The sequence below is a fragment of the Xyrauchen texanus genome, chromosome 7, assembly GCF_025860055.1.
Source record: "Xyrauchen texanus isolate HMW12.3.18 chromosome 7, RBS_HiC_50CHRs, whole genome shotgun sequence".
Taxonomy (NCBI): Eukaryota; Metazoa; Chordata; class Actinopteri; order Cypriniformes; family Catostomidae; genus Xyrauchen; species Xyrauchen texanus.
The window spans coordinates 14136081-14161331 of NC_068282.1; the positions used below are offsets into that span (position 1 = coordinate 14136081).

The following is a 25251-nucleotide window of genomic DNA, read 5'->3' on the forward strand; positions in this document are numbered from 1 at the left end:
GGTTAATTGTTTTGCATCATATAGTAAAGATCATTTTAATGCAAATGTTTTCACTGAAAAAAGAATATCATCTACTTCAACTTAATGCTAGTGTGTTTTATATTTGGGGGAGTTCTAAACACTTTCATTAGTTTGTTTAATCTGCAGAGACATCTTTAAGTTAACCATTTATTTATTAGTTTATTTATGTTATGAGTTGGAGGCAGCACTATCTGGTTGTTTGATCAATGGTAGAAGAGGGGCATGCTCAGAAGAAAAGTTCGAAAACAAAATGTTCACAATTCCATTCAGTTGCACAGAAGTTACACACTTAGTTTTAAGTTTAATTGCTACCTAAAAGTTTTAAGTGAAGTCCTATGTATATGGCATTTCAAGTCATATTTTAGTAAAAGACTAGATGTAAAATATTACGTTGAATTGATTTGTAAAGCCATTTGGTTTTATTTTAATTAGGTTAAAACATTTTTATAGTGTAGTTTTTGCTAGACCGAAATCTAATTGGATGGCTTTAGTGAGCTTTAAAATGCATACTTAAGAGCCAGCAAAGGGCTGTTAAAGTGATTCAACCAAAAAAATGTATCTCACCTCATCCTCATGCCATCCCAGATGTATGTGACTTTTCTTCAGCAGATCGCATTTGAAGAAAAATATCTCAGCTCAGTTGGTCCTTATAATCCATGTGGATGGTAACACGATTTTTTATGCTCCAAAAAGCACTGACAATCAGCATTAACGTCATCCATATGACTAGTGGTTAAATTAATGTCTTATAAAGCGATACAATCACATTTGTTATGAAAATATCAATATTTAAGTACTTTTTAACTATAAAACATCACGTCTGTTAAGCAGCAGTATGCACGTTCACAAGAGGGCTGAGGTCACGTGGCCTTTCCAGCGATGGCATGACAATGTTCCATTCATTGCAGCAGATACTTTCTACCTCTGTTGGCATTACCTACATGTCCACCACCACATCTCCTGAGCTCTCCGTCTCTCAGAGGCTTGTTGTGCTTCCAGCCTCCTCCATCTCCCTGTGTTCCTGGTCAGAGTACTCAGGGTAAAAAAAATATGACTGTGCAAAAACTTGTATCTCCATTTCTCTTATATCAAAATCTTCTGACATCTTTGTTTAAACTTGCTTCAATTTGTTTAAGGTGTTCAGTCTGTACAGCGTTCCTCCTATTCAGTTGTAAACAGTGCTGCTCTTCCTGGTGTGTTGTGCATGTGTCACTTCACAAGTGAACATGCCAACGCCAATAAGTCACACGAGAGACCACTTGACCCTCTTGTGAATGCGCACACTGCTGCTTAACGGAAGTGATTATTAATGAATAAAAAGCACTTAAATATTAATATTTTTCACAACAAAAGTGATCATATCATTTTATAAGACATTCATTTAACCACTGGAGTCTTATGGATGACGTTAATGCTGATTGTCTGTGCTTTTTGGAGCATTAAATATCATGTTACCATCCACATCCATTATAAGGACCTACTGGGCTGAGATATTTTTCTTCAAACGTGTTCTGCTCAAGAATGGAAGTCATATACATCTGGATGGCATGAGGGTGAGTAAATTATAAGAGAATTTTCATTTCGGGGTGACCTATCCCTTTAAGTGCAACATGCTTTTAGAACACTTCAGAAATTATTAGAATTAAGAACTGACGGTAGAATTAAATTCTCATTTCGGAGGACAAACTGCTGTTCTCATGAAGTCTTAATAATGAATAATAAATAATGCCAATAATTTAGGCATGCTCTTAAATGTGCAATAAATGTTTTGTAGGACAAGCTCTTCTTTGTGTCTGAGTGGTTTAAACAGGAAAACAGTCAGCAGCTCTCTTCATGAAAGATACACTAATAGTTCACACTTACACAGTACAGGAAGTTGAGGGTAGCAGTGAAAAGGAAGCTACTTGAGCTCAGCACCAAATAAAAAAAACACGGACTCCCAAAGCAATTTTGCTGTCTTAACCCCCTAAACTGCAAAGTGGATGGATTTTTCAAGGGTCAACAGAAGGTAACATCAGTTTATCCTAGTACTTATTAAGGGGAATGGATTACATGTACTCTGTTACCTTTCATAGTGTGCGTTTAGAAGTGCAATGTCTTGCATGTTTGATTGCTCCACAAAAGTGATATGAATTTAATTTAGAATTGCATGTTCTGATGTCATTTTCAAATAGTTTTGTGTAGAGTAGAGAATAGACATGACTGGTGGACTTATGAATGCTCATTTAGGGATTTTTCTTTGATGATGTCATGAAACAATCCTAATCCATCCAGGTGTTGTTAATATCAAATGTTTTTTTTAACATGTACTGTATAGCAATAGTGTGAGGAGTGCTTCTTTTCAAGTCGTTTTATTTTCTTCAAAGTTTCTTGAGATGGAACGATTTCATTTCCACTTAAAGTGAAAGCGTCAGAGGAATATATTTTTTTTTTTCTTTTTTCTTTTTGAGGCAAATGTAAATACTTGCACAAGCCAGAATTGGTACAGCAAACCACAACCAATAAAAAAAAGAAAGAAAGAAAAGAAAAGAAAAGAAAGTTACTCAGAATTGCATAAATTGCACATGAGATGTGTTGCTTTATCAGGTATAGACTTATCTATAGTTAAAATGTGACTAAATCAATGTAAAATGATTGTCAAATCATGAACTTTGGGTGCATGAGAGGAGATTTCTTTAAGAACTGCCATTACGTGATTGCTGGATTGAGAATGTGTGAAATTATTTTTATTTCGGAAATGACGATTGTCACTAATGTTGCATTGTTGTTTTGGATAGAAGACATATAAGTTATACAGAACAAAAGGAACACTAACACTTGACGTGGCAGCTTGCTAAGGCACTATAATATAATAACATTTCCATCATACATGATCATAAGCAAAAGGTAATCATTAATGTGAAAGCTAATGCAGAACATGCAGAATGAGTCATATTCATTTGACACATTCCTAAAGCTCTATGGTTTCCTTTTTAATCATGGTCTTATAAAAAAGGTCAAAGATTTATAGAATTGACTTGTTTGTCTCACCATAGCCACATATGAACAGCCATGTCAGGCAGAAAACCTAAGAGGCTCGGTTCATCTCGACGAGGCCCTAGAGGTCTTACCAGAAATAATGAAGAGAAAGACAATGACGATGGAATTCCACAGATTGCAGAATGTGAAGTTAGACAGTCTGAATCTCACACCACTACCGGTAACCAATCAGGTGATACTGTTACAAATGTCCAATTTGATCATTTGTCAAGCTCGAGCATTGTTCAGCAAATATCCTCATTTGAATGTTCTCCACATGCAAGCTACAAAGATGCAGTCATGGAGACCGAACTGCCTGAAAGGAAAAGAAAAATGGGATCAACTCGCAAGAGTTCTGGTGGGTTTAAAGGGGAGAGAAAACTTGAATGTGAAGCTGTTGATGAGATGAGGACCACTGAAGAGTTAAGTGAAGAGCAACTAGCTGAACCAATCACATCAGCCATAGAAGATCATAGTAATCTTCATGAGCAATCAAGGTCATGGAATTTGCCTTCTAATCTATCCCAACAGACTGAGAGTTCCGGATTGGGAGGGGAGCTCAAAACAGCTCACATTGAGGTTATGGCTTCAAAAAATAATGAAAATGATGCAATCCAACATCTAGAAATAACCTCTCAAAGTCATACTAAGGATCTTTCCTCATATGATGTAGAAAGGAAGATGGGGCTTTCCAGTGTAGTCACATTAACTGAAAGTGATCTGTTGCTCCAGGAGCAAACCCCATTAGCCAGCACCACTGGGCAAAAAAGAAAAATGGGCTCAACTCGCAGGCCTCTTATGGGAAACAGAGGAGAAGAAAAAATAAAAAATTTAGAGGTACTAGAACATTCAAGAAGTACAGAGAGGGTTGAGAAAGCAGAAGTCCAAGCAGAGTTCAACTTGTCAGGAGAGATGATGCAAACGTGGGATGTCGTAAGAGCGGACAGTACTACAGATACATCTTCCCACACAGAATTAGCTTTTATTTCAAATCAGTCTTTCTTGTTTGGGAGCACTAAAGAATCTGATGTTTCAGCTGGAACTGAAACCAAAAAACAGTCAGTTGCTTTTCCTGTTGTTGATCCAGCAAAGCCCCTACCTGAAACCTCTAGCCACGATGGACCCCCATTACTCACTGAAAATGTTAAATCTAAGAATGGTTCAGATGCAAGCAACCTCTCTAAGGATTTTGATGCTTGTCAGAATGTGACTATCACAACATCATCCCTTTCCAGGTCAGAAGACCATGAGCTAAACACAGATTTAAAAGAAGTAGGATGTAATTTTACTGACTGGAATCATAATGAACCTGATCCAAGAAGTGACAAAAACACATCTGAAGAGTTTAAAACGGTTAACACAGGAAAGACCGAGGAGGTTCTAAAGCAGAAAGAGGAACCATCTAGAAATGATTCAATAAATACTTTATCATCAAAACAGGAGACAGTATCTGAGGAACTTGTGTTTAATGATGAGGAATGTTCTTCAGCGCCCAGACAACATCATAGTGCTACTACAGATAATAACTGTGATCTTTCTACTGATGTACTTACGACAGGAGGAAGTAGAAGTTCTGATAAGCTTGAGTTAGATATAATCCATGCTGAACCCACTGCAACAGATTCACCACTTGAGATGAGTGATACAGACCCTTACATCCACACTTCAGAGTTTGTGAAGAAAGAGACGTTTATAGGATCAAGCACTTCAAAACAAAGGAGGAATATAGGGTCATCTCAGTTTTCAGAGGGCAGTCAACTCTCATGTGACGCCAAGCCAGAAACGAATGTTTGTTCTCAATTACCTGTTTGTTCTCAATCTCCTGAGTCTACAATAAACAATGCAGCATCACCAGCACATATTGGTAGCCCTATTGAAGAAGGTCAAGAGATTTATGTTGATAAGAAACAAGAAGGGAACATCTGTGATGATAGTGTTTCATTCCGAGAAGTTAAGCTTATTGGAGCTACAGTTTCAGTAAACAGTGATGTGACGATGGAGTTAGCCGATGCCAATGTTAATAACTTGGAAGGGGATTATATGGGCGATAGAGAGAGTCACACTTTAATAGTGGAGATGTTGCATGATAACAAGAAAAAATGTGTAGGTCCCCAAACTTCGGCAACAGGAGAAAATGAGAGTATGGTTACTGAAACAGAATCTAAAACAGATGATACATTTGAGATGATAGACTGGGATGATGTGATAGATCACAATATGATGGAAAAAACTGTGAAAGAAAGAGATAATGAAGATGAGGGGGGGACGACCACAGAAAGAGTTACAATTTCAAATCAGGAATCATGTGAAAATTCAGCTAAAAAGGAGATAGAGATTACCCTAAAACAAGAGCAAAGGCCTTCCTCAAATATATCTCAAAATAAAAGTGGTGTACTACAGGATAATGTTGGCCAACACTTGTCAGAGGACCAACAAAGAACAACACATTTTGAAATAGACAATCCTGCCTTTGTAAGTCATACTGATTTTGTCATGTCTGAAGCACTGCTAATGTTGGAACCCTCATTAAATGTATACCAAACACAAAGTGGTTCACCAGAGAATGATGCTGAGAAGAAATTGGGAATTGAGATTAATTTTGGAGAAGAGAAAGAGGGAGAAACTGAGAATACTGCAGTTGAAGATGTGTCAGAGGAAATATTTACTCTTGAAGAAGTTACAGGATCTCACGTACACCAAGAACTCTACAGTTTATCTCCTGGTAAAGAAGGCAATGACGTTATCCAAAGAGATGAAAGTGTGTATGAGGAAAGTGAAGAAAAGGAGATACTTCTCAGGGCAAAATCAGAGTGTGCAGCATTTGATCGAGAGGATGAGAGAAGTGACAAAGACCTAGAGAGCCTAGACTCCAAGGAAACAGAAAAATATGAGGAGATGGATGCAGCACCCGCCCCAATATTAGATGTAGCAAAACATCTAACCAATGTAAACACTGAGGGAAATGATAGCACACCAGATTTAAAAACAGAAAATCCAGAGAAAAACAAAGAATCAATAGAAGAGCAAAATTATACAAACATGGGAAAACAGACACTTAACAGTGAAGGTATGATGAATGTAGAGGAAGAAATCCTCAGTTTGGAGAAAGAACCTAGTCCAGTTCAATCTAAACTAAGAACATCCAAGACAGAATATGGAGCTACAGAACCGACGGATATAGGTGTGGAGAATAATGCTGGTCCTTCTGAAGGATTTGACTCTACTTTTACGCAGCCATTAAGAAGTTCAGATTTAGTGTCAGAGGAATCTACGGCAGCGAGTATCAGTGACAATATAGAAGCAAAATCCAAAACAGAATTTCATGCAAAGACTCTTGACAATGCTGGAGATGTAGGAGTGCCAGTAGGGGGAGACACAGAACCACACTTGGAAAATCAAATACAGAACATTACTGTTGACTCAACAATGGTGACTGATTCTGGTCTTCTCTTCAGAGAAGTTGCCACTGTAGGTTCAGAAGAAGAAGTCACAGTTCCTGAAATCAGCCTCATCCCTGAAGATTCACACAGACAGGAGGTACACTCAAAATTGAATCCGATTGCTCACAAGCGAAAAATGGGCTCAACTCGTAGACCTCTCAGTGGGAACAAAGGCCAAAGAAAGGGAAAAGAACATCATGATGAAGATGAGAGACTTAACAGTGAAGGTATGATCAATGTAGAGGAAGAAATCTTCAGTTTGGAGGCTCAGAACAGTGCAGATGAATCTACATTAAGAACATCCGAGACAAAAGATGGAACTACAGAAATTAAGAGGGAAATTGGAGTTGAGAATAATACTGGCCCTGTTGTACGGTTTGAGTCTGCTCTCATGCCATCATTAGGTAGTTCAGATTTAGAGGAATCCACTGCAGTGAGTATCAGTGACATAATAGAAACACAAAGCCTCACAGAATTTCACTCAGCTTCCCTGGAAAATACTGGAGATGTTGAAGGATTGCCAGTAGAGGGAGACACAAAACCACACTTAGAAATTCAAACTCAGACCATAAGTGTTGACTCAACAACCAATGAAGGAGAAAGAACAGAAGAGAACTCCCATGATAATAGTGTTCTTGTCAAAGACGATGAAGTTATTGGAGATATAATTACAGTAAAGAGCAATATGACTATTGATTCAGATTTTCTTCAAAATTATACTTCTCATGATGCAAACCTGGAAGCATTTAAAGTCACATCTGAAAATGTTGAGAATGTTTCACCTGTGACTGATTCTGGTCTTCTCTTGAGAGAAGTTGCCACTGTAGGTTCAGAAGAAGAAGACACAGTTCCTGAAATCAGGCTCATTCCTGAAGATTCACACAGACAGGAGGTGCACTCAAAATTTGATCCGATTCCTCACAAGCGAAAAATGGGCTCAACTCGTAGACCTCTCGGAAAAAACAAAGAGAAAAGAAAGGGTGGAGAAGAATCCAAGGAAAGGGATGGAGATAAGGAAGGAATTGCAAATGAGGAAAATGGACATTCAAAAATTCTAGATCAGGATAAAAAGATAGAAAACAATATGATGGATGTAACAGATAATAAAAGAGAAAATGGAAAAACCACAAAGACAGAACCATGTAATGATTCAACTGGAAATGAAGAGTGGTTTAGAGAGATTATTTTAGTACAAGAACAAAGGTCTTCATCAAACATATCTGAAACACAAATTGATGCACCACAGGATGATGCTTGCCCACAATTACCAGAAGACCAAGAAGGAATTGTGGATTTTTTCAGAGACAATCCTGCTTGTGTAAGTCGTTTTGATCCTGTCTTGGCTGATGCCCTAATGGAGGAAGCTAAAATTCATGCATCATCTGAGCATGTTGTTATGCTTGACAGTTGTGCACCTCAAACAGAGGATAGCAAAATGCATGGAGCATCCAACAGATCCTTGCAGAAGAGAAAAATAGGATCATCTCGGAAAACTCAGAGAGGGAAGAGAATGGAAAATGAGATCGATGTTAAAGAAGAAAAAGAGAATGACAATGCCACAAAGACAGAGGAAACATTTACTCTCCAAGAATCTAATTTACATCAGCAACCATTTAGTTTATGTTTTGACAAAGAATCCCATGACATTCAGCATGATGATAGCAAACCATATAGACAGACTGAAAATCCTGATCAAAATGAAGTATCAGTAGAGGAGCAAAACGATCCAAATTCTAATAAAAACCTCAAAATATTTGAGTGTGCTTCTTATGTTACTGCTGAGAATGTTTCCGATCTCCCTTTGGAAGATGTTGTAACAGTAGATTCGAGAGAGACAGACACAATACCTAAACAAATTGAAATCACAAGCATCATGCCTGAAGAGTCTTACAGAGGGGATGTGCAATCAAATTTATATCCAGTTGTTCAAAAGCAGAAATTTGGGTTAACATGTAAGATACTCAAAGGACAGAGAAAAGAAGAATATGAATCCAAAGAAAAGGATGGAGATGGGGCAGCAAAGGAGTGGAACACAGAACCAAACTTAGTAACCTGTGAAGGAGAAAGTGAAATGAAATTTAATGGAGATACACAGAGAAGAGGAGAGTCTGGAGAGGTTAATAGATACATTGATTGGGCCATTCAACCAGCAGCTACTTCAAAAATATTTTTCAAACCAGAGGATGAAGTGAATAAAGTTTCAGTAGTAAGTCAAGAGAAGGGACCTGATAATACTGAAAATGAGATAATCAATCTCTATGAGGGGACAGAACACAAATGTGTCTTGACGCTTAGTCCTGAAGATACTCATCAGACCATTTCTGAAGATTACTTTGACCCGCATGCTTATAAAGAATCAGAACCTGAAGAAACTGAAAGCACCTTCCATCTTGTTCCATCAAAGGAATTAAAAAGCACTCAGGATGATGAAAATAGAATATCTGCTACCAAAGGAAAGAAGAGAAAGATGGGCTCAACTCGGAAAAATCCTCGAGTACAAGAAGGGAAAATGTTAAAAGACCAAGATGATTTCCAAGAACTGGAAAAAGAGCATCTTGAATGTACTGAAGAGGCTGGTACAGCAGAAGATAGACAAAGTGAGAAGAAACCAGAGGAAAATAGAGTGTATTTGGATGATTTTTCTTTTGTATCTTCTGAAAAACAATATAAATTCATAAATACTCAGTCCAAGGATGTGTCATCAGAGGCATTCAATATTATAGATCCTGAATCTGAAATATTAGTAAGTACAACTGATTTGAAAGAAGATGAAAAGGATTATCAGATCCATTCTGACCTAAGTGAATCAATGGGACCTGAAAAACTGGATAAATCAGAGAACTGTCAAACAGGTGCAGTTGAAAGAAATACCTTACAAATTTGTGATAATCCATTGACAATGTCAAAACATCCCCAATCTGAAGCCATTAACAGTGAGAAAAAAAGGAAGATGGGCTCGACTCGCAAAAATCTCAGAGGAGACAAAAGAGAGGACATAGCATGTGGAATGAACATAGTAGGAAAAGCAGTAGGAGAACAAACTGATAGCCTTGATAAGTCAGAGGGTTCACTTCTCAGCGAGATAGAGAGCATGTTGAATAAAACGTCTCAAATTCCACAAAATCTTGACTATGAACTGATCATTAATGATCCAAACTCAAGTGACTTGATAAACACTCTAGATGAAACATATTATCCAATAAGCATGACAGAAAACTCACAACCACAAGATGGCAAAGTCCAAGGCTCATCTCTCCAAAGCTCTAAAACTAACACTGAACCCAGCTCACCGGGAACACGAAGAAAAATGGGTTCAACTCGCAAGAATCCCAGACAACAGCTCAAACTAGAGAAGAGGGATGACGAAGAAGAGGCTAAGAAGATTGCAGAGAACTTAGAGACAAGTAAACAAGAAAGAATTGCTCCTAGGGAGGACCTTGAAGCAGCTGAGGAACCTAATATCACAGAAAACAAGGGGAGTAAAGAATATCTTGATGTACCCAGTGCACTCACAAGTAGCTATCAGCTAGAAGAGAGTGGTAACCCTATTGTACAAGAAAGGACTTCACCATCAGCCAAAAGGAAATTTGGGTCCAGGCGTGCTAATAAGGGCAACAGAGGCCTTGGTGTGCTGGCCACTTCTGAAAGCGGGAATGAATTTGAAGAGGGAGAAGATAAACCACACAGCTCTGGGGTCCAGGACAATCTGCCCAGAGATGACTTGACGGTAAGTGTATCATTCTTTTGCTCTTGTTTTAGAAATCAACCTTAGATTTTATGCTTTGTTTCCATCTTCTACAGAAGATGTTTATCTGGGAAGTGTTATGTATTTTTGCAATAAACTGGTAAGGAAGCACATCAGAGACTATTGGTTTGCCAATTTTTCACCTTGTGAATACAAGAAACATTTGAGCGCTTGAGCATTTTGCCTGCCAATCAGGTGGGTGTGGGAGGTTGGGGTGTTTGAAACAGTCAACGGTCCTCCTTGATCGCTTTGCCTCTAAAATATGGGACAATAGGTGTTCCAAACAGGACGTCTTCAATTCGGGCAAAATAAGGGATGCTAAAACAGGACAGTGGGCAACCCTACTATTAACCAATGTCACACATTACTCTAATTTACCAAATTTGCTTAATAGATACTGATTAACTTTTGTTTTGTTCAGGTTTCTGATCCCTGTCACAGCTTACGACCAGATCAACCAATTTTCCAATCTGACTATGAGAATAGCAACATGGAAGCCAGGTATGGCAGACATATGTACATGAGTTGGCTGTCTTTGTCTCTTTCCATGGACAGACATAACAGGAGTATTACAGTACAAATTTAATGGAACTTTCCGTGATTTTGGCTTTATGTGTTTTAAATGTATAGTATAAAAACCCAGACACACTTCAGATTTTTATATGACAATAATTATAAGTAAAATAATAAACAGATTTTTCATTTTTGGTTTTTGTGCTCCAGAAATGAAGAAGCTGCAAAATCTCTTCCACAAGGCAAGGCTGTATCTATACAGGAAGGAACTGGTGCTTGTCTAGTTTCTTTGGACCAAATCATAAAAGCAGCACAGCATGATAGAAGCCCTGAAAGTAGACAGACAACACTTTTAAAGAAGAGCACTGAGCAAGGTAATTAAACATTGGTCTGTAGATTAATTATTAAGGTCACATTTCTAACACTTATATCAACATGAACTCTGTTATATACTTTCAGGTACTGAAGTAGCTCAGTTTAATGTGGTCATTGTGGGAAACAGCTGTGTGGGGAAAACTTCCTTTATAAGACGCTTCAATGAAGGACAGTTCAGTCCAGATTACCGCTCTACAATTGGTGAGCCTTGCAGACGAGAAGAGGCATTCTTGTTTTTTGAAAATATTGTACATAAATCATCTTGATACGGTGTTGCCATATGACAAAATATTTTACTTCACTTTCTTGCTATTTAAAAGAAAAAGAAAACTACAACATTGCATTAGATTTAAAAGGGCAGTCTTTTATATAATCAACAATATTCTGCTTTTAAGCCACAAGGTTTCCTTACCAAAACGTTTTTTTCTGGGATCATCCTTGCAGGGAATACACATGCTGAAGTTATAAGTGATATAGATGCTGTTGTAAATATAAATGTTGCTTGCTATATGGCACTTCTAAACTACAATGGAATTGCATTAATGCATTTCCTTGTTGGGATTTTTATGGATAATGGCATCAATTCAGTTTTTATTTATTTCAAAGTATGAATATATTATTATTATATTTATGCATGATTAGGACCGTAGAAAGGCCCCCCTGACTGTATATTTCTCTGGGCCCTTATTTTTTTTGAGGGGCCCCCTAGACCTTTGGGCCCCTAGAATTGTTACCATATTTCACCCCACTAGCTATGGCCCTGTGTATGATTAACACATTATGATTTACATTTCTTCATTGGCTTTGACTGAGGATGAGCTAGGCTTTTAAGAACAATATTAAAGGATAAATGATTATCATTTACTCATGTACCCCAGTTAATTTCAGTTATAAATATTATAATTATAATATTATATAAATTAAGTATAATATTATATAAATATAAATTCATATTAAAACATACATTTTATAAATGTATTAAAACAGAAAATGTATATATATATAACTTTCCGCCATATTGCAAATTCCCCCATTTATTGTCAAAATTGCTCTTTTATTAGAGATATTTTACTTTAAAAAAATGGTGATGGGAAAAGTATAGTTGGAAATATCCTGTGTTTGTTACACCCAGGTGTTGACACGTGTGTACAGACTGTTGAGCTGCATGACAGATTTGTTAAACTGTACATATGGGACACAGCAGGTCAAGAGAGGTAAGATATCATAACAAAACAATACATGGTAAAGAAAGAGGCGTGTGTATTAACTAAAAATATATCTTTTTAAGGTTTCACAGCATCACCACACAAGTGTTCCACAAGGCTGACGGGCTTCTGCTCATGTATGAAATCACATCTCCTAATAGCTTTATTTCTGTAAGAGACTGGATCTCCAAAGTTCAGGTAGCTAATGTTTTTGTTTCTTAATTTTCGCTGGTATTTATGTAAACTTCCTAATGCACAATCAGAAATATAATATTGCATTATATAAGTTGTCAATGACTCATACAAAATAACTGTTATCTCTGAATTTCCTTCCTTGTATCATATTACTTATGAATTATGTCACACAGGAAAGAGCTCCTGATGATGTCATCATGATGTTGCTTGGGAACAAGAATGACTGTGTTGAGCGTAAAGTCCAGATTCAAGAAGGGGAGGATCTGGCCAGAGTAAGATTACATTGTGACCCAATTCTCTATAAACAGATGTAGTCTCTAGACTAGAATTATATGTATATATATATGTATATGTATATAACCAGACAGCATCAGGAATGTGTCAAATGTATATGAATTATTCCAAATGTCGCACTTGAGCTTTCACATTAATGATTCCATTTTGCTTGTGATTATTTATAATGACAATATGTTTATATTATAGTGCGACAAAGTTATTTTCACACAGCGCTCAGTCGTTTTATATTGTCTTTGTATTTTTTGAGTGCGTCAATCTTTTTAGCTTTCGTAATAAAATGAAGAGATGATCCGCATTCCAATAGTAAACTATTAATGTTTTTATTCCATGTCTTGTAAATGGGAAATAGACACAGACGTTTCGGCACACAGGCCTTCCTCGATGTGTAATGTGATGAATCTAACTAGATGTGGTTTAAATATAAAAATATGGTGAATACGTTGATTGTTTTATATATTGAGGAAGGTCTATGCGCCGAAACGTCTGTGTCTATTTTCCCTTTACAAGTCATGAAATAAAAACATGAATAGTTTTCTATCGGAGTGCAGATCATCAATTCATTGTATTCACTTTATATTATAGTCCTCCAACAAGCTGTGTTATATATATATATATATATAATTTATTTGAAAAGCTTGGTTGTGTTTGTTCCTTTATTAGGAGTATAACATTAATTTCATGGAATGCAGTGCTTCTACTGGGGATAATGTGTCAGAATCCATGAGGACTCTTGCTCAGTAAGACTCAAAGCAAACAAAAACCATCACAAATGTATAATTACTTGCCCAATATGTGTTTTTCTGCCCTTGCATAATTACTCATTTGTCATTACTCCCAGGTTGTTAGTGCAGCAGAATAGACAGAAGAAGCAGCAACACACAACATTGAAAAGAGAGCAACCACAGAAGTCTGGTTGCTGTTGAATACACACACACACACACACACACACACACACACGTGAGCGCACACGCTTATCTAAATGAGGACATACCATAGACCTCTATTGTTTTTATATACATTTAATTATAATTACTAGACAAACCCCAACCCTTGAGTATAGCTAATTTATAAATGTATTTAAATGTTTTTTCCAAATGAGGATGCCCCTTATTTTACCCAAAGGGGGGGGGTTTGTCAGAATTTGCTTGCTTTTGGGACAAAATGTATTTTCAAACTATATCTAATGATGTACACACACATACATACAGTACAATCAAACAAAAACATAGGAACAAATATAAGCTGTTTATAGGCCTATATCATTGCTTAAGGTGGATGCAGTCTCTATATTTTATAAATATGTGCAAAGCACAATATTGTTTTAATTCTTTAAAATATCACACATAATCTTGTAACTGTATTTTTAGTACATGTCTATAAATGCTTTAAGCCCATCTGTAAGTGCTGAGTGGAAGTGAAATTTGAAAACGAATCCATACAAATAAAAGCAGATAAAAGTGAACAATATTGTGAACAAATGAATGGCAAAAACCTAAGTAACATAACTGCATAGATTATTAGTTAATACAGACTTAATCAGTGAGGTATGTCTAGTCAATGTTAAAAAAAACACAATAAATAACTTACTACTTAACCCACGTTTAAATGTAATTCTACCATAGAAGTCTATATTGTGCAATAAATGCTACAGAATGGAAGAAAAACAAGTAAAAAATAAATCTCATTATGCTTTCTTCAGAACTACTCTTATTGTGAGCTTTTTGTGTAGAAAACATCACATATTACATTACATTACAAACAAAAGTCAAAAGAGCTGTCGGTGAAGAGATCTCTCTGTCTGGTGTCTGAAATATCACAGGAAAACGTTTAGGTAAGCACACACACACGCACACACACACGTGATGACACAGACCTTAATGCTTTGGATCATGGAGAAACAGGATGATTATAATAAGTAGACTGAGGAAGAGGGCACAGACGATAAAGAAAGTCTGAGCAGCCCATTGACTATGCGTCACCCCTGTTATTGCTCTGGACCGTTCGGAAGGAATCAGATTGGTCAGGTTCAACATGTAGCCCAGTGTCCAACCAACATCTGTGTCTGCAACCTGTAATTATTATAAGATTATACATCTTTCAAAATCCCCAATAATTGAAATGAATAGTGTCATAGTAATAATATGAGATATAAAATTATTCATAATATAAATATAGTAATATTATTTTTGCTATATTTATAAGTGTTTGCAAGGCAGTATGATGTTTATTTGTTTTATTGAGGGGGAAAAAAATATGAATAAATACAGTTTCTTTGAAGTACTGGTAAGGTGAAGGTGAATTGTGCCAGTTTTTGATGTTGAAGCATTGCCCAATTTACATTAATTTATGCTGCGACTGTGTTACCTTTTCTTCAAAAGAGATTTGATCCCAGATGTTACTGAACTTGAGTCCTTTCAGGAGAATAGTCATGATATAATGAGCAGAAGCACAATAATCTCTCAGATATTTTGCCTTAATGCTTGGATTTTGGGCAACAAGCTGCAGAAAGAAATAACCATATACATTTAAAGATTGGCATTACAAATGAAATAACATTAGTAAATATGGATTAAAATGCACTTTACTCATTCATATACTAATATCATGATTGATATGATCACTTTTCATCTCACCAGGTTTGTTAACTTTTTACTAATATATATATATATATATATATATATATATATATATATATATATATATATATATATATACAGTTGAAGTCAGAAGTTTACATACATCTTAGCCAATTTGCAACCCATTTTTCTCTTCTATATATACATATACACTGGTCAGTCACAACATTAAAACCACCTGCCTAATATTGTGTAGGTCCCCCTCATGCCACCAAAACAGCATCACAAGATGATATTCTTCTCACCACAATTGTACAGAGCGGTTATCTGAGTTACCATAGACTTTGTCAGTTTGAACCAGTCTGGCCATTCTCTGTTGACCTCTCTCATCATCAAGGCATTTCTGTCCACAGAACTGCCGTTCACTGGATGTTTTTATTTTTGGCACCATTCTGAGTATATTCTTGAGACTGTTGTGTGTAAAAATCCCAGGAGATCAGCAGTTACAGAAATACTCAAACAGCCCATCTGGCACCAACAATCATCCATGTGATTATCTAATCAGCCAATCATGTTGCAGAAGTGCATAAAATCATACAGATACAGGTCAGGAACTTCAGATAATGTTCACATCAACCATCAGAATGGGGGGAAAATGTGATCTCAGTGATTTGGACCGTGACATGATTGTTGGTACCAGATGGGCTGGTTTGAATATTTCTGTAACAACAGTCTCTAGAATTTACTCAGAATGAGTTCTGTGGACGGAAATGCCTTGTTGATGAGAGAGGTCAAAAGAGAATGGGCAGACTGGTTCAAACTGACAAAGTCTATGGTAACTCAGATAACCACTTTGTACAATTGTGTTAAGAAGAATAGCATCTTAGAATAGCGGGTTAGTGCTATTTTGGTGGTACGAGGGGGACCTACACAATATTAAGCAGGTGGTTTTAATGTTGTGGCTAATTGGTATATATACACACACACACTCTCTAATGGTCAAAAAAATTTTTTTTCACATTTTAGAATAATAATGAAGTCATCAAAACTATGGAATAACATAAATGGAACTATGGGAATTGTGTTGACTAAACAAGATCCAAAATAAATCAAAACTGTGTTATATTTTAGCATCTTCAAAATAGTCACCCTTTGCCTAGAATTTGCAGACACTCTTGACATTTTCTCAACCAACTTCTTGAGGTATCACCCTGGGATGCTTTTTAAACAATATTGAAGGAGTTCCCATCTATGTTGGGCACCTATTGGCTGCTTTTCTTTATTATTTGGTCCAAGTCATCAATTTCAAAAACTTTTTTTTTTTAATTAGATTTTAGTTTTATAATGAAATACATTTATATGGTGGCACAATTATAGTTTTGTCTACAAAACAAATTTTACATTTAAACATACACCTTCAGATCAAAAGATTTGTAAGATCATGAGAAACATGTCAGTCAAGTGTTTACAAAGTTTTGACCGGTAGTGTGTGTGTGTGTGTGTGTGTGTGTGTGTGTGTGTGTGTGTGTGTGTGTGTGTGTGTGTGTGTGTGTGTGTGTGTGTATATGTATATATATATATATATATATATATATATATATATATACACACAATGTATATGATTACATCTTAATCCGTATCTGAATTTCGAGTGTGCATATGGACTCACAGTTTTCCAGGTTTTGTTGCAATGACTGTCAATAGTAGAAAGAACCAGGTTTAGTGGAGCTTTTGGGGCAAGACCAAGGAAGTTAAAGGTGTAGAAGTATGCTGAGAAAGCCTGAGATGGGCACAAAAACGTCGCTATTATAGGTAATTTAAACACGCAAAATACAAATAAAAGTCTTAGTATGGGTAAACGTACAGTCAGATGGTCAGTCTTGAATCACTCTAAATTGTCTGATTAATTTTCTGATAATGGTCGATTGGCTATACATCCCAGTTATTACATGGTTTCTTACCATAACTGGACAAGAAATATTTATTGGAGTTGAAATTATGTTATTATGTGAAAAGTGACAGCCAAGCAATATGACAGACATAATATAATGTAAAAATATTTGACAGCAGAATGCTGTGATCGACAAGAAAAAGATGTTTAATAGTTCAATTGAATTACTTTTTAGATAATATAAATATCATAATACACATACACATCAATCATTGTTGCCTTTTTTTTCAAAATCCATGTAAGGTCATGAAAAACACATGATAGATACAACAAAATATGTGTTTTGAATATGTTGTGCAAATTGTATATCTTTACACAAGAATTTTTTTTTTCATACATTAAACATTACCTTACATTAAAACTACTGATAAAATTTAATACATGTAAATTACAAGTAACAATTGAAGCTAATTTGATAAGGAAAGCAACACTCACAAAGAATTCGCCATTAACAGGAGGCTGATAGACCCCATCTATACCACAGTCTGGAGAAAAGGTGCAGTTGGTTAGGTTAACAATTTTCTCCATTAGAGAAAGACAGAGGGAAGAATTGCTGATTCCTAGGAAGGTGATCTTAGCAGTAGAGTTCAAATTGTTTGGTGTGACCACACAAGGGGAGTTGTAAATTTCAGCCAACGTAAGAGTGAAGTTATATCCTTGGTGATAGCATGGATGATTGACAACCGATGATGCACCAGCATTCTAGATGGTTTAAAGACATAATATATTCAATGTAAATATGTATGTTAAACCTTCACTATTATTTCTGCAACAATCTCATACATGTACTGACAAACACATTAAAGGGATAGTTCACCCAAAAATTCAAATTATCTCGTAATTGACTCACCCTCATGCCATCTCAGATGTGTATGACTTTCTTTCTTCTGCAAAACACAAACTAATATTTTTAGAAGAATATCTCAGCTCTGTTGGTCCAGACAATGCAAGTGAATGATGTTTGAACTTTGAAGATTCAAAAAGCATACAAAGGCAGCATAAAAGTAGCCACTACAGGGGTTAAATCCATGTCTTCAGAAGCGATATGATAGGTGTGGGTGAGAAACAGATATATATTTACTATAAATCCCCACTGTCACTTCCACGTTCTTCTTCTTTTGTTTTTGGCGATATGCGCGTAGAATGCGTGGGCAGGAAGGATAATTTATAATAAAAAAAAATTAAATATTGATCTGTTTCTCACTCAACATATCACTTATTACAGAAATGGATTTAACCAATGGAGTCGAATGGATTATTTTTATGCTGCTTTATGTGCTTTTAGGAACACTGTATGGGCTTACAGAGCTCAAGTATTCTTCTAAAAATCGTAGTTTCTGTTCAGCAGGAGAAAGAAAGTCATAGACATCTGGGATGGCATGAGGGGGAGAAAATGATTAGAGAATTGTAATTTTTATGGTGAACTATACCTTTAATCATACGTTTGAATGTGTATATAATATCATTCAGCTTACATACAACAAAAGTTTTTGTGTAGTTCTAGATCACAGCCCAAACTATGTACAGTTTATAATCATATTTATTACTGGAAGGCACTTTCTTTATCAGTTTAATGAGCATATATGTTGTGATCAAAAAAAATTTGTATAACCAAAACCAACCTTGTGAAGCCAGGCCTGAAGCTTCTTCATTGCCTGGTCTTTGCCATAGCACTGGTAGCTGTGTGTGTACACTTCATACTTATAGCCATAGAGCTGGAGATTAAAAGCTGATTCTGGGACTCTCACTGGGTCTTTAGGGGAGAATGAGATCTGTGTTGATGCGCCACCCAGATCTAGAGCTCCAAGGATCCGTCCTGCTTTAGGGTGGACCCACTTTCCCTCAAAAGTATGCTGCAAGGAAATTCATTAAGAGTTGCTGTTGATTGATTGACCTAATTGAGTTTGCTTTGAAAAACAGCTTGAAAGATGAGATTGAAGATAGTATTACAGGTTCCATTGTTTCCATACTTCATTGACCTTTAACTTTCTGTTTAAATTTGGAAAACTGAGAAATTACCAGAATTTGGCAACAGTAGGTTGAATGTTCTTCAGCTGAAATCGGTCTGTTCGTACTTACTGAAATTTGAACCGCTACCCTCAGTGGCCGATGCTGAAAGTGCTGTTAAATGTATATGTGCCAGTTTCGGTGTTTGGGTGAAATGTCCATAGAGTGACACCAAAAGCGAGTTGTAAAATGTTGTTTCTAAACCAAACTGTCAGTGGAGTAAATGCAACCTCTAATGTCTGCTTACTTCAGGTTGGCTAACATGTCTTATGTTAGGCAGGGATTTGTAGATATGCCATATGGTTAAAGATATGGGGCGGTCCAATTCGTTGGCTGTAGTGTTAGAAGAATTGTTCAAAATTGTCGGAATCGCGCATAAAGCACCTTTGATAGCCAATAAAACATTTTACATCAATGTTTAATAATCAATAAAGCCACTGTATTCACCTTGATAAAGCTCTCAAAGAGGTAGTTGACTGTGATCCAGCCATAAGCCCCCTCCTCCATGCCAGTAAGTATTCTGGCCCCTCGGAAATCAAAAGGATAGCTTCGGATAGTTTTGGCGACCTCAGCAAGAATAATGTCTGCTTGACTTTGGTTCTGTAAGCTGTAAAACCAAAGTTTTTACAAAGTTACCCTTTCATGTTTTGACAGACAAAACAAGACATAGATCAAGAAAAGTAATATAATCCAGCACAAACTGAATTGATTCTGTAAATATGGCCAAATATTTTCCCAAAACACTTTGACAAACCAGAGGTTGATGAGGACAGTACATTTACCTAAGAAGCCGCATGCCTGCAGTGGCACCTATATACACAGGTGTGGCCCTCTGCTTTCCTGATGGTATTGATGACTTGGCAAAGTCCAAGCATTTCTTAAGACTTTCTCCAGCACCTGGGGGGTTCTGGACATAGCTGGATATGCCATCACCTATTTAAAGTAAATGGAAAATATAAATGGTATGCATGATAAAATTATATGTGTAGTAAAAATATATATAACTTTAATTTTTTTTTTATTTATAAAATATTTCTAATATATCAACTTGGCTAAACACAGACCTAAATAATAACATCAAAACAATACATAAATAAAATATTTAAAAGTATTTTGATTTTAATGATTGAAATTACATTATTAATTAAATATTCACAAAAAAATTAGCTAAAAAAAGAAAAAAAAAACCATGGTTTAGATATAGATATACAGAATATTATATATATATATATATATAAACATGTTGACAATTAAAACTGGTACATTTGAATACACTTATACTTCTGGAACACCTTAACGTATGTAAAAAATAATTCAGAATCACCCAGATGCGTGTCGCCATATTCCCGTTGTAAACCTTAATAACTTTTTTCATCACCACTGAGACGCAGGAGTGCGCTGACATGACGACTCTGTTTTTCTCTCACGAGTATGTTTGGGCATTAGGTGTGTGCGTTACGTGTATAATGGGTGTCCACGAGTGTGTGAGCGTGGTGAAATATGTTTTGACTGAATTCAACTGCAGCGTTAACCTACAGCCAATGAGAGAGCAAGAAACGGGGCACGGGAAGTTTCAATGGGAGGAGTCATGACGTACCTGCAACAGAACATCAACTAGCATGGCTGGGGTATAAAGAAAGTCTCACTGGAACGAAGAAATGGAGGAAACATTTGTGGAACACTGGCAGGAGCACCGGTGTCTATTTTATGTTTCTTCATGTAATTTGAAAACCCTATGATTTCCATGGACAAGACAGACAGTTGTGTAATATGAACAGTACCACAATCCGACGTCTTTGAAAGTCGTGTAGTGTGTAGGAGGCATAAGTGCGGGGGAGACGAGGGAGTGCTAGGGATCTTTTTAACCAAAATTAAAATTAATGTAGGATATTTTAGACATTGACATTCTTAACCAATTTACTTTAACCAATGTCTTGTTTTAACTAGTTATTTTGTTGTGGTTGACTGTAGAGCTCTTTGAAATAACTGAAATAATTTGGCGAAGTGATATGGAACCTTAATGCGGTCAAGACCTGGAACTACTTTATGGCCTAAATAATTGCACACCTTAGAACATCTGTCAACCAATCAGAATCAAGCATTTAACAGACCCGTGGTGTAATAATATAATCATTTCCATACAACAGTGTATGATGTTCTAGCCCCAATGAAAAGAGAGCTGTTACATTTTATAGCACTTTACTCACCATCCACATCACAGCTCTGACTCTGAGAGACTATTCCTGTATTATTCTCTTTGCTCCCAAGCCACTGGTACAGGAAGAGGGTGGTGTGAGTGGAGCCGGCATCAAACACAATCCCGTACTGAGGAAGTCAGACAAAGACTTTTAGATTAACGGAAAAACTTTACTTATGGGGTGTGACTGCTTTCCTAGCACTAATTAATTCCTCTTTTAAACTAATGTATTATTTGAACTGCAAAATCGTTGTTTAAATCATAATTTTTACAGTCATTTTAGGGTTTTAGAGTTTGTTACATTCAGTGGTGGGGCCAGAAGGGTGGCACAGCTGCCACCCTAAAATGAGCTTTGCCACCCCAACTCGGACCCCGCTCGTTTCCTAAAGACTGTGCGCAGCGGCTTTAACCCATCCGTGTACTTCGGATGGGTTAAAGTACCCTTCATGTACTCCCGGCATCAGAGCCACTGAAGACGCAGTGGACTAGTTTTGTTTTTGAAGGAACTGTGCCCCAAAATAATGCAAATTTTACACTGGACAGCTTTGTGAATGAGTGTCAAAATAAAACAGGATGTTTGCAAATCACCTTTCTGAATGTGCTTGTTAGCTGATTCCACGGCTAATGCAGCTAATGTTATGTTGTCTCTGATTTTATTCACAGACCAGAGCTGTGTCGGGGAGCAGCAGCTCATTTACTTTTAAAGAGACACATACGAAAACAGCGTGTTTCTGATTCCACCCAAAAAGAGGCATTTATTAAATGGTATAATAAATGGTCTATGGGGTATTTTGAGCTGAAATTTCACAGACACATTATGTGGACACTTGAGACTTGAAATTTCATCTTGTAAAAAGGGGCATAATAGGTCTCCTTTAACTAATATTATATATATATATATATATATACCATGTAATTAATTCAATTAAAATGTTTAATCGATTGACAGCCCTAATAAATATATACTGTATATATTTATTAGGGCTGTCAATCGATTAAACATTTTAATCAAATTAATTACATGGTGTCCCTATTAATTAATCGTGATTAATCGCATTTAATCGCATATACAATATGCTGAGAAAGCCTCACATAACAATAATTCAATATATAATGATGAAATAATTATATATTAGTTATCTTTAAATATTTAAAAATTATATATATATAAATAAAAAAAATTCTAATAATTAAAATGCATTACATTCTTGTGGCAGAAGAGTTAATAATTGATAAGACAATACAAAAGCGGTTTTAGAATACAATGTATTGTTTACTACCATATAATTGAACACAAGTCAATCATTGGCATACAGTTCACAGCAATCCATTTCACAAGTAAATTTGTCAATCAGTTCGAGATTTATTATGAGGGCTTGTTTAAGGACCCGTCAATGTACACCTGCATCAGTCATGCTTGTGTAGCGTCTCGGGTGTGTTGCATCATAAACATAAATGTTTTAGGTCACTGTGTCAAGTTAAATATAGTTTAATACTTAGAACACTGCTTGAGATCTCTTAGTTCGGATTTGTGCTCCATCAAGTGTTTTGAACGCAAGCACGTACACAATGTTTGTGTTGTGCTCATAGACTGTAATAAAAGATGGACGACGCCCCTTCGCTCTTTTCCATTGGTGAGAACTGAAGCCGCCAGTGTCCCGATATGGCGCTGACATCTTGACCTATACTAGGACCAGTCACCGGGGGGGCGATCGAGATGTTTTGGCTTCACTTTTGAGGGCATGTGGCACACTTGGTTGTGCTGCTGCTGGATGGTTGTTTTCTTCACTGTATAAACTGCGCATTACCACACAGCTGAAGTTTCACTTACTGCCCTCTGGAGTAAACAGGTGGTACTACAAGCTTGCATTTCTCAGGAATCTTCCTTACTATGGTCCAGGGGCATTGCGATGAATTGTGTTAATTATTTAATGTGTCATTTTTAATAAAATTAATCGCACTGAATTAACGCGTTAAATCGACAGCCCTAATATATATATACATATATATATATATATATATATATTTGTGAATGTTAACATAATTATAATTTATAACATTATAAATGAACAATGAATAAATGTATTATCATTCAGTATTAATACATGTTGTTAAAATATTAACTATAATTTTAATTAACTATAGTCAGTGGTGCAGGTTCAGATATCATGTGCTGATCCTATTTTCCAATCTTTTTCTCTTCACTTTCCCTTGCCTGAAGAATATAATAATTGCATAAACAGCTAATAAATAATTTTTTTAAGTCCTTAAGGTTGACCAGTATGACTTCCTAAAAGTTGAACATGTCCCTATAGAGACTGAACAAAAATGATTTTAAATATTATTTTTTTTACGTTTTAAAACATGTCCAAAATATGACGAATTGTAGGAATGGCTAGTCACGCTTAAAAGTGTCATAAGTTGCTGCCAACCTGTATTTAGAATGATAATATCTGATAAAGCAAATATCAACACACTGAAAACTGTGAGTGCCAGCAGATATGAAAGTTAACTTGGCATGAGTTTGTCTGGTCATTTCTTCCTGGTGGGGCTAAATGAAAATGTCACACAAATACAACTCATGATAACTTACACCTCAGGGTACTACATGAAACCACATCTTAACTGACAGTTGAAAATGTTTGCACCTGTGTTGAGTATGGCTGATCCAAAGTCTGATGATTAGCAAGAGAGAGAATCAGAGCGATGATGGTTGTACAGGAAACAGCAGCAAATGCAGCGCCCAGCATTAAAGGCTTCATCTGAACTCCCATGTCTGTGGTAAATAATCTGTCTAAAAATAAAACAAATAAAGCACCACAGGTACAACAACGTTGAGACTCACATGCCAAAGAGCTGAGACAGTCAAATAGTGAAATCCTGGTTCAGACACATTCATTTATCTTTGCTTTGTTCGTCATTGTTTTGGCTTTACAAGCCAATTCAAGTTAAAGTTCAAGAGAGTTAATGATTAACCCAGAGCTTCCAGTGGTCAATGCTATTTTAATGCTGATTGGAGAGTAGATATGCATAACATAACAGATAAGAAAGCAAGCGTCTTACCCTCTTCCTTACCCTGTTTTGTACAACTCTCTCTATGAACACACTTCAGCTCCTACATGCCAGAAAATATAGACTACCTCTACACCTTTACTCCAGTTGAGGCTTCTGGGTACTGAAGTTATACTCCCACTTCCCCAGTATATATTCAGAGCATTACAAGCATACATGCGCGCGCTCACACACACACACACACACACATTCACTCACTTTTCTTCTTTCACACGCATAGATATGTTCTAATGCACACAAAACACACACCCTGGCATACAATCAAAACGTTTCACTGGGCCAAATGTTCTTTTCCACTATATATATATATATATATATATATATATATATATATATATATATATATATTCATAAATCTGTCACAAGTTGAATCAGTTCCAAGATATGTTTTTATGGAATTTGACAGGATGTCCTCCCGTATCTGGGCAATGATAGACAGCCTTATCTTATTAAAACCAAAACTTACTTAACTAAACTAAACTAAACTTAATGACTAATAATGAATGTTATTTAATAACTAATCTCTCTGTGAATCTCTTGTGTTAAAGTCCTTGGCTTAACAGTGCAGTTAGTGCTTATCACAAATCTACACAGATGGATTTCAGTAAAACTTCTCTTTTTTTACCATTTGTAGAAGAA

At 36.2% G+C, this 25251-nt stretch overlaps 2 protein-coding genes across 3 annotated transcripts; one reads left to right on the forward strand and one right to left on the reverse strand.

The window, feature by feature from the left end:
• Positions 1–1841: 1841 nt before the first annotated feature.
• On the forward strand, positions 1842–14513 carry LOC127646166 (uncharacterized). The gene is made up of 10 exons (XM_052129641.1): positions 1842–2029; positions 3057–10206; positions 10646–10725; positions 10948–11111; positions 11197–11313; positions 12245–12326; positions 12401–12515; positions 12686–12784; positions 13470–13546; positions 13648–14513. Exons 2-10 carry the CDS (start codon positions 3073–3075, stop codon positions 13730–13732), a joined length of 7953 nt encoding a protein of 2650 aa, XP_051985601.1. The 5' UTR covers positions 1842–2029; positions 3057–3072; the 3' UTR covers positions 13733–14513.
• Positions 13751–24705, reverse strand: LOC127646190 (ectonucleoside triphosphate diphosphohydrolase 8-like). 2 transcript variants are annotated; one of them, XM_052129679.1, is made up of 10 exons: positions 24604–24705; positions 24189–24334; positions 21551–21668; positions 20126–20276; positions 19791–19950; positions 18959–19189; positions 17772–18038; positions 17055–17165; positions 15174–15308; positions 13751–14878 (listed from the first exon to the last, which is right to left on the reverse strand). In XM_052129679.1, the coding sequence occupies exons 2-10, from the start codon at positions 24312–24314 to the stop codon at positions 14684–14686; spliced, it is 1494 nt and encodes a 497-aa protein (XP_051985639.1). In that variant the 5' UTR covers positions 24315–24334; positions 24604–24705; the 3' UTR covers positions 13751–14683. The 2 variants fall into 2 exon arrangements, with proteins under 2 accessions (XP_051985639.1, XP_051985638.1); XM_052129678.1 differs by having other exon boundaries at positions 13752–14878; positions 24616–24705.
• Between the last annotated feature and the right edge of the window lie 546 nt (positions 24706–25251).